General features: G+C 32.7%; 1 protein-coding gene across 1 annotated transcript; it reads right to left on the bottom strand.

Annotated features, from left to right (window-relative positions):
- Window positions 1-2899: 2899 nt before the first annotated feature.
- Window positions 2900-7137, bottom strand: LOC133694766 (uncharacterized). Its single transcript, XM_062116454.1, has 10 exons — window positions 6922-7137; window positions 6803-6844; window positions 6630-6716; window positions 6151-6237; window positions 5443-6060; window positions 4589-5077; window positions 4354-4415; window positions 4164-4266; window positions 3969-4048; window positions 2900-3779 (listed from the first exon to the last, which is right to left on the bottom strand). Exons 1-10 carry the CDS (start codon window positions 7027-7029, stop codon window positions 3377-3379), a joined length of 2079 nt encoding a protein of 692 aa, XP_061972438.1. The 5' UTR covers window positions 7030-7137; the 3' UTR covers window positions 2900-3376.
- Between the last annotated feature and the right edge of the window lie 2552 nt (window positions 7138-9689).

Genomic DNA, 9689 nt, shown 5'->3' on the forward strand with positions numbered 1-9689 from the left:
TTAAAAATAATAAAATTAATGGGAGTGAAATACCCTTCAATATAAAAATTCAAGAAGGTAGGATACAAGTTCCTTGTGTATTCTAACTTATTAAATAGTTTAACTACATGCAACCTATTTTTAGATAAATCAAGGTGAAGTAAAATATACTTGACTTGTGTACTAGGAAGATAAATACTCCTTACCTGTGTAAAGGAGAGCTGGTACAACTAGGTTGATAAGCAGTTAAAACCCAAACAAAAAAGATATTGAGGGATTGTTAGGCCCATTAACAAACATATATTGCGAGTCCATCAAGGAATCTACCTATCTCATGTCCAGCACACCGAGGTAGTATTTATTTTTGCGGTGGCAATGTACTTTTGAAAAAAATTAAATATTTTTATTAAATTAATTAATTTTTTTTTATTTTTAGATTGTTTTGATATACTAATGTCAAAAATAATTTTTTAAAAAAAATAAAAAATATATATTATTTTAATACATTTCCAAATAAAAATACTTTAAAAAATAACTATTATCATAATAACAAACAATATCAAAGACTACTAGAGAACATGCTTCCAAAGAAAAAAATATCATTAGTTATCACATATAAAGTTTGCTTTAAGTTGCGTTTGTTTTTCCCCAACTTTTGTGTTTACAGTAAAACAAACGTAACAATGTGTTTGGTAATAAACCAAACTGCGTTTTTATACCGCGGGACCCACTAAAAAAATGAGTTTGAAATGCAGTTTTTATAAAGCAATTTTTACATGTTTTTTTAACTGAGTTTTGTAAAATCCTACTTGTTTTTGCGTTTCAAAAACGCTTTTGAAAAAATTTAAATTTTTTTTATTTTTTTCTTTGCTTTAAATTGATATATTTTTTGTGTTTTCAGGTCATTTTGATGTGCTGATATCAAAAATAATTTTTTAAAAATAAAAAAAAATAATATTTTAATGCATTTCCAAATAAAAAAAACACTTTGAAAAGCAACCACAAACACATTTCACCAAACATTTTATACATATTTTTTGCTACACATAAACTTCAACCATAATTTTTACCAAACACGGATCTAAATCCAACTAACCACAGCTAACTGTAACTTTTTTTTAACTTATTTTTAAAAAAATTATAACACCATAAAAACTACATAAAAATCAAACAAACTCTTAATACATGCACCAAAACAGAAATTTAAGGGACATCAGGAACAGGCCCATTAAGCTGATCTTTTGGCGAGAAGGCTTATCCAGGCAAGGGGATATGAACAAAGCTGGTTATAACTTATAGGTTGCTTTCGAGGAAAGAGCAAGTCTCTCCCATACATATTCTCAAGGAGGAAAATATTCATCATACAATAAAAAGAGTTTGGTAGATGTGGAAGCCGCTATAAGAGTTTGGATCCGTTAGACATTAGAAATTTATAACATTTTTGACCCATCAAACACATTTCACATTAACCTACATGTTCAGGGATAGGAGTTCCCATACAGCCTGGCCATCAATGGTGCCTATCGAGCTTATGTTTTAAGTGCTCTAACCCAAACAAAACAAAACAAAACAAAAAAAGATTGTCAAACAGGATAATTTTTGTGCCAGCACAATCGCATACTATGCTACTCTAAGCAATCAGCTAGAACCAAATACTAAAATCTAATTTGCTGGCTGGTAAAGAAAAAGCTACCATCATGTCGATCCAATGTTCCTACATATAAGATCTGAAATAACACAAACCAGGGCTAGAAATAACAACCCTGTAATTTCATAAGACATCAAGAAAGCATAGAGTATAAATACCATGCTCCTTGCCTTCTCTTCTCCCTTTGGATGGACCGCTGAAGCAGCCATGTCCAGAGCTGTAACTTCATAACCAGCTGATTTAAGCAAAGTTGCCACCTTATACCAACATCAGGCTCCACGGACTAGCACAGAGTGCCTCTGCCTCTCCATCTCCTACCACTCTACTTTCCTATCCCTTGTGTTTGGTCTTTTGTCCTGCTGGCTATGTTATAATACGGTTGGAGGAGTCCGAGTTCGCCATCGGAGCTTAGTTTATCTTCTTTTAGGAAGAACTGTTACTAGTAAAACAAAAGGTCCCCAACTGTTGTTACATTTGAAAAATTCAAGAATGGCCTTTTAAATGGACCTACAGTTGTCATTTCACAGTCCCTTGATACCTCCAATTGTCATTTTATAGTCCCTTGATAGCATCTCCAGTTAACAACAAGCAGTGATCCTCCTCACATAAAACAGCATCCAGCCACAGAGAGAGAGAGGGAGATTTCTGTGGTCCAAACCGCAGAAGACCAAACATCAGTTTGTGCAATCAAATTTTCTTTATGCATTATGCATGTATTTGGCATCATTGCCAAAAAGATGAATGATGTATATTCAAGTGTTAAAATCAGGTGGATGCAATCTTCATAAGGATGGTCGTGGAGCAGAAGCAGAACAAGCCCAATTTCAGATGTGCTCCCAAACCAAAAAAGAAAAACAAATTCCTTGCCTCCTATACTACTACAAAAACAAAAATTGAAATTAGCACCACATATAATAGGATATGGAGTATAAACTACCTTACCTACATGATTGCATGAGGAGACTAGCTTACTCTTTACAACCCGACCTTCAACCCATATATCCAAAAAAACAAAATATTTGAACAATTGCCCTTAAAACATTGAATGGATGTCTTCCCATTTGCCGTGATGAATACTCCAATCTATGCAGTTCATACCTCCGAGGAACGGCTAAGTGCTAACCCTTCTTGCCAATAGGATCTCAAATTCACTATTTATTCAGGAACAGAGATAGTTGCATTGCCACTAAAGTTCCTAATAGCTCTTCCATTCTAGGAAGACAATAATTCTTTCAACTATGGCATAGCTCCTGAAATTGTGATAAACTGCAAGTAGAGAGCAACCAATATAATGTCAATTTATCTATGTATATTTTTATTAAATGAGGAGCATATGAATACTCACTCAGGGTTAATTCATGTCCAGGAGTCTTAAACTCATATGTATAGATGTCTCATGTAGACTCTTACAAATTTTTATATTACTACATAAATCACAAAATTCCATAACTAGCATATATGATGAATCTGTCTGCATCAAGAAGTCAATCATTAAGGTATATAGTTGGAAATACAGTGGTTTTCTCAGCAAGTTTCTGGGTCCCCTTGAGGACATCATATAAAATTTGAATCAAATATACTATTTCAAATGTTGTTTAATGCTTGGTTTTTATCAACAGTTGATCATTTAAAAGGGCATGACTTGAGCAAATGAAAAGACATACAGCACATAATTACTTTTCCAGATTATTGGAAGAATGTTGAAAAGAAAACAATAAACTATGTCAAAGGCTCAGTTCAATAAACAAACTACGTTAAGGTCAATCCTGCTGTGATGAAAATATAAATGATGTAACAGATAACAGTTAAGGAGAAAACACACCGTTTCAGGAGCACTAGTGGATTATATGGAAACAAATTCTTTTGATGAAGACTTTCCACAGAAGCTTTTAAGGAAATCAAACAATCTTTGGCTTCCTTGAATGGCTGTCTTTTGTTTTGGTGGTTTTCACAGGTATATTCAAACTCTTTCTCATCTTCTTCCTCAAGTGATTGAGAAATGCATTGCACAGGTATAGATGACAACTCTCCCTGAAAATCAGAGACATCCAACAGAAGTCTTCTCTTCTTGCAACATGATTGATTTACAACTTTCCAATCCATAGAAAATGTGGCAAATACGTTCCATGAATTGTGTACCATACGCAAACACCTATAATGAAAAAAAAATACAAAGAATGATTTGCAAGAAGCATACTAAATAGAGCATCGAGTTCTGTGAGTAAGAGGAGCAAATTAATAAGACCCAACTACTGAATTGTATCAAGCTATTACTAAGAATGTATAATTTACAAGTTAGGAGCAAGGATTAGCATGTTCCAAAAGTGACTGGAAGACATACCTTAAAAGATATTCAGCACAACTGATTCCAACATCTTTAGAAATAAGGTAATCAAGTAGCACTTGGTGGTCATAATGCAACTGTAAGGGAACAAGAAGCATACATGTCAAAATATAAATCACATTTTGCAGAAATGTCTCTTAATATCTCTCTTCTTCTTTTTTTCCCGGGGGGGCCGTCAAATTCGACACTTGCCTCAGCAAGGAATAGATGGAAAAGGTGCACAGGATTAAAGAGGTTTGAAACATGATGAGTAGCATCTTTCAGATATTGAGATATCTGCTTTTCTCCATTTAACCTGAATATAATAGAATAACCCATTATGTTCCCTAATCAATTCTATTTTAATATTGACAGCAAAGAAAAGGACACATTCAATTTTCACCATTGCTCAGAACAGAAAGGCACACTCAGCAGTTGCAAAAGGACCATAAATAATACATCATCCTGCATTTCATGGTAGACAAAGCAATTAGAGCACAGAAGCCCCAATGGAGTATCCATGAAAGGGAAAAAATATAGGAAACAAAATCTAAGATCAAGCTAATTGTGTCAAGCTTGCAAACTGAGAAACTTCCAAAATTTAAAAAGAACAGTTCCTGATGGGTTAAATGGCAAACCTCATGCATATATAACTGGAGGAAAGATAAGGAAAAGCCCATGCACTTTTCCAGATACCTTTCATGATCAACTAATATATCATCTGGAAGATGCCCTTGCAGCCAATTATAAAGCTCCAGTAAACCTTTATTTCTACTACAATAATCAAGATCTGAGACTGAGGCAACAGTCAAGCAAGACTTGAGAATTGTCTTTGAAGTCACACATTGCTTGCTTGTCTCTCCTGTTAAACTCATCAGACTGAAACAACATCTTAGAAAAAGGAGCAGAGTCTGCCTCTGCAAATGAAAGGAATGCATGCCATCAAGTTCTCCATTAGAAAGACCTAATAAAAAAGGAGAGCCTTCTAGACATTCATCCTGACCAGCCTCGAGTTTGCTTATGGGTTTCTGCAAAAGCTCTTCGAAGTACTCATGAAGAAGTTGCAACCATAAAATTAGAGTAGAGCAACCTAGACAGGTTACGTAACTAATTCTCAGCATTAGCATCTGCAGAACACATCTATGTTATTGCAAGAATAATGAAGTTCAACAAAAATGATATATACAGCTAAGTGATAACTATTCCCTATCAGTGGAATATTATCATGCACGCAAATGCATACACAATAAGCATTTCTAAGACAATTAAAAATTTAAAATGCAATGCAAAGGCAACATCTAGCATATAGACATAAAGGAAAAGCCTCCTGCTTGGATAGTGAAAACAAGTAGGCCTTTAATTCATCTCAATATGACTTTCCTAAGAAATTTATATGAAAAATATTCTCCACTCTATACATTAAAAAAAAAAAGATAATTTCTCAAAAAGAAAAAAACAAGAAAATAAAGGAAAGAAATAGATAAATCAATACCAACAATTTGTGTCTGAAGTATTGAGAGACTGACAGCTTCACACTCTTCCCTTTCTTGCAAAGGCACCAGCATGCAAGTTTGGGAACAAGACTGATGACCATGGAGAGAACTGGATACTGAACTTGGGAACCAACCTCAGTTTCCACAGCACTACTTTGCTCAACCAAAGAGCAAAGGAACTGGATAAAAATCCCTAGAAACAGAACTTTTGGCTCTTTTGCACCAAAACTTCTGAAAACTGAAGCATCCTTAGAACAGCAACTCTGAGGATCACCATCCCAAGCGTCGCAACTCTGATCAACATGAATCTCATCCATGGACTCCCAAGGCACATTTGAAAGAAAGGAACTGACAGAACCCAAATACACTTCAAGAAGTTGATCATCACACTCTTGCTTCAAATGTTTCAATATATTTCTCAAAACTCGAACAATCCCTGCTGCTGGAGACCAGTCACCACCTTTCAAACTAGATTTTAAGACTTCATAACTTGAAAAATCACAATTTGAATCCTCAACTCCAGTTCTTGATGGTTCCCAAGAACACAAGAACACATTGGCAATCGCCAATTCAAGACAAGTGCTTAATGAATGAATAAAAGAATCCCACCCACTTCCCTGCAAAACATTCATGATACTAACAACAGTAAAACACATAACACGCACTGGTGCACCATAAACCATGGCATGCAAAGAAGATTAACTTACAGACAAAGCCACAAACTCAGAAAAGACTACAAGAACGTTGCCCACCGAATGTTGTACATATTGACTCTCAACTGTAAGAAGAAGCATCTGTCAAGAAACAACCCACAAAAGTGAATTTCACAAAATCAGAGTATCAGGCACGATATAATAAGTAAGAACAGAACAACAAAAAATGTGTAGCTAAACAAACTTTCGAATACATATCACACGTGAAAAAACATGCTTAGATTTATCGTAAACCACTCCCCAAAATCATGTTATTTTCTCATTAGGATTCCCACTCTCCAAAATCTAAACCACCTTTAGATAGAGAGGAATTTGATCCCTTCTCTCTTCTCTTACCCTTACACTGTCACTGACAAATGCAAATAAAGCAGCATAAATTTATCTACATAAAAATTAATATTTTTGAACAATTAGCCAAAAAGGGCACTAAAATTTTTCAAAAAAAGAAAACAGAGTATGAGATATGAGATTACCAAGTCAGTTACTATCTTAATCAAACAGCTGTGCTCCTCATGATGCAGCACCGACTCACCATAACATTTCTTCTTACTTTCAGTCTCCTGTAGAATAAATAAATTACAGCTTGAAAAATTTTGTTTTGAAGCTTATCGATCAAAATTAATAGGAAGAGAATAGAGTAATTTACTTTATCAAGTTCTCGAATCCAAGTCTGAATTACTTTCAAAATCTGAGACAAGAAAAACTCAATGTAAATGTAAAGAAATAGTGAATGAGAGAGGATTCAATGAGTGAAACAACGGTAACCTGAGAGAGAGAAATTAGAAGATCCCTCTCCTTCGTTTTTGTTGTTTCCGGTTCCGGCAGGTTGTCGACTAGACGGCAGAGCAGAGAGAGCTTGGAATCAGGAGACATTTTTTAGGGTAATTTGTTTTGGCTTTCAGCTTCAAAATATTGGTGATTTTGTGGCGCTGTGAAGGTAACTGTCTGACTGTAACTGGGTGATCGTCCTTGACGAATGAAAACGCTGTGTTTTAAATATGGGTTTAAATTGTACTCCACTTCTTTTCTTCTGGGGGTAAGCTTTAATCGCCTGTTTAGCGTTGCGTTGTTTTGCTATTTTTTAAAAAAAATATATTATTTTTTTTAATTTTTTAATTATTTTTATATATAAAAATAAATAAATTATAAACAAGCAACAACAAAAACACAAATATTTAAAAATATAGCCCAACAAAAATACTCTATTGAAATAATTTCAGCTTGAACAAGTTTGAAAAAGAAAAAAATTAAACCAAACTAGATTAAAATTGGTTAATTTAAACTGATTTTTTGTTTGTTTCAGTTTAAAAACTTGAAAAAAAAAATATAATTGTTTATTTTAATCTAAATATTATAAAATTTTATCTTGTGTTAATATTGCACTATAAATAGGTCTTAATGTTAATTTTTAACACAAAACTAAAAGACATTAACATTATAAATATATTTTTAAATATCATAAAATTTATTAATTGAGGAATGAAAAGATGATAAATACATTTAATGTAACGAATTTAAAACCATGTAAATTAATAAATTATAAAAAAAACTATGAAGGTTAATTAAAGACTAAAGTTGAAAGTGAGTTTTCTAATAATAAGTAAAAAATAAATACACATGGAAATATTTTATTCTACTAATTAACAGTAATATATATATATATATATATATATAAAATAAACTATGAAATAATGAAAAAAAACTTATGCAGCTGGATCATTTTCAAAGACAATTCTTATTTAATTCTATAATACTTAAAATAAATATAAGAAAGAGTTTGAATGATTAAAATTCTAAAATATGTATTTATTTAGTCAAAATTCTAAATATATACATTTTTTTCTTGTATTGGATCAAACATGTTTTTAATTAACAACATGATTTTTGAACCCCTGGAACCCAAACTTCAACAAAACAAAATACACTAAAAATATCATAGAAACCTTTATAACCCAAAAATAGCATTTAATCAATCTAAAAATTAAAAATCAAACAAAAAAAACATTTAAAGATCTTGATCTATTTTATTCAACATTGTTAAAGTAGAAAACTACATTTATTGAACTCTCATCTCCAAAACAAAACTATTAACACCTAGATTAATCTTTTTATGGCTCAAATGTAGTGGGCTAAAATCTTTCTTGTTTCTTTTACGATGACTCTCTCTTTTTACGTGATATTCATAAACTGAAATGTGACGAAAATAAAGTTTTAGATCCCAAACTTAAAGAAATAAGATTTTAGGGATAAAAAAATATAAAAATAAAAAATTTTAAAGATGAAATTGAATTTTTATGAAAAGTTTAAGGATTAGATTGAATTTTTATCAACATTAATGACATAATAGAAGGTAAATGAAGTTTTAAGACTAAAACCTAAACACCTAAAACTATAGGGATAAATTGTAAATTTTGAAAGATTTAGTGACCAAAATAAAGTTCATGATCAAATCCTAAACACCCAAATTATAGGGACTAAAATGTAAAAATCAAAAGCTTTAGGGATGGATTAATTTTTTTCAAAACTTCTAGGACTTAATTTAACTTTTTCTCAAGATACAAAAAACTTAAATGTAAGATAAATAAAGTTTTAGGATCAAATTTTAGGGACCAAAAGGTAAATACCTAAGACTACAAGGATGAAAATGAAGAATTCACAAATTTTAGGGATCAAATTGAACTTTTTAAAAAACTTTAGGGACCTAATTGAATTTTTATGGATTGCAATGTTAATATAAAGTGTAATCCATAGTAACAACTACTACAGTAAAAATAACATCTATTTTAGTTTACAACGAGATGACATATCTGCGCGTTGCCGCGAGCTATGAAACAAATGTATTTAATAGTGTTATAATTGTAAACCAGTGTTAGATAAGTAATAGAAACTAAAAGTGTGATGGAGTTAATATTCAATGATGAAAAAAGAGGTGTATTGGTGATCAAAACCTTAGAGACTGAATATAATGATTTGTAGTAATTCACAGTGTTTTGTGAGGAACGACTCAACTTGGGGTTGGGCGGGAACGCGTCCAAACCCAACTTCGGGGTGGGTATGGACGAGTAGGCGTGGACGCATCCCAACTTGGTGTTGGGCGTTGACGCATCCACACCCACAAACTTTTAATTATAATAAAAATAAAAATAATTATAACACAAATAATACAATTTTTAATATTAATACTTTTAATCATAATAAAATAATAATAATTACAAGACAAATAATACTATTTTTATTATAAGTAATAATATTATAATAACAATGAGAAGTCGACACCTAGCGCTTGGTCTGCCCTTGTGCCACGTGGTGCTAGGGTGACCTTTTCCTAGCAATTAAAACCGAGCGCCAAGTAGCGCTTGGGAGTGCTTGGGTGAGTCAGGGAGTGATGACAACCCCCACGCGAGTACCATGTGGCGATGAGGCTGGCTTGGGGTGAGCCAGCACATTTGGTTCATGGCAAAGGGCCCGATTATCTTAGGTCTGAGGCAGGGCCCGATTGTCTCGAGTTCAACGTCATACTCCAGCTCAATGAA

This window comes from Populus nigra, chromosome 5 (genome assembly GCF_951802175.1).
Source record: "Populus nigra chromosome 5, ddPopNigr1.1, whole genome shotgun sequence".
NCBI classification, from domain to species: Eukaryota; Viridiplantae; Streptophyta; class Magnoliopsida; order Malpighiales; family Salicaceae; genus Populus; species Populus nigra.

Excerpts from the sequence above, each read along its gene's own strand:
- LOC133694766 (XM_062116454.1), bottom strand. The coding sequence starts at position 7,029 with ATGTCTCCTGATTCCAAGCTCTCTCTGCTCTGCCGTCTAGTCGACAAC. Across the intron at positions 6,845-6,921 it reads TTCTAATTTCTCTCTCTCAG|ATTTTGAAAGTAATTCAGAC; the intron begins GTTACCGTTGTT and ends TTCTTGTCTCAG. Across the intron at positions 4,267-4,353 it reads CCTTTCTGTTCTGAGCAATG|GTTAAATGGAGAAAAGCAGA; the intron begins GTGAAAATTGAA and ends TATTATATTCAG.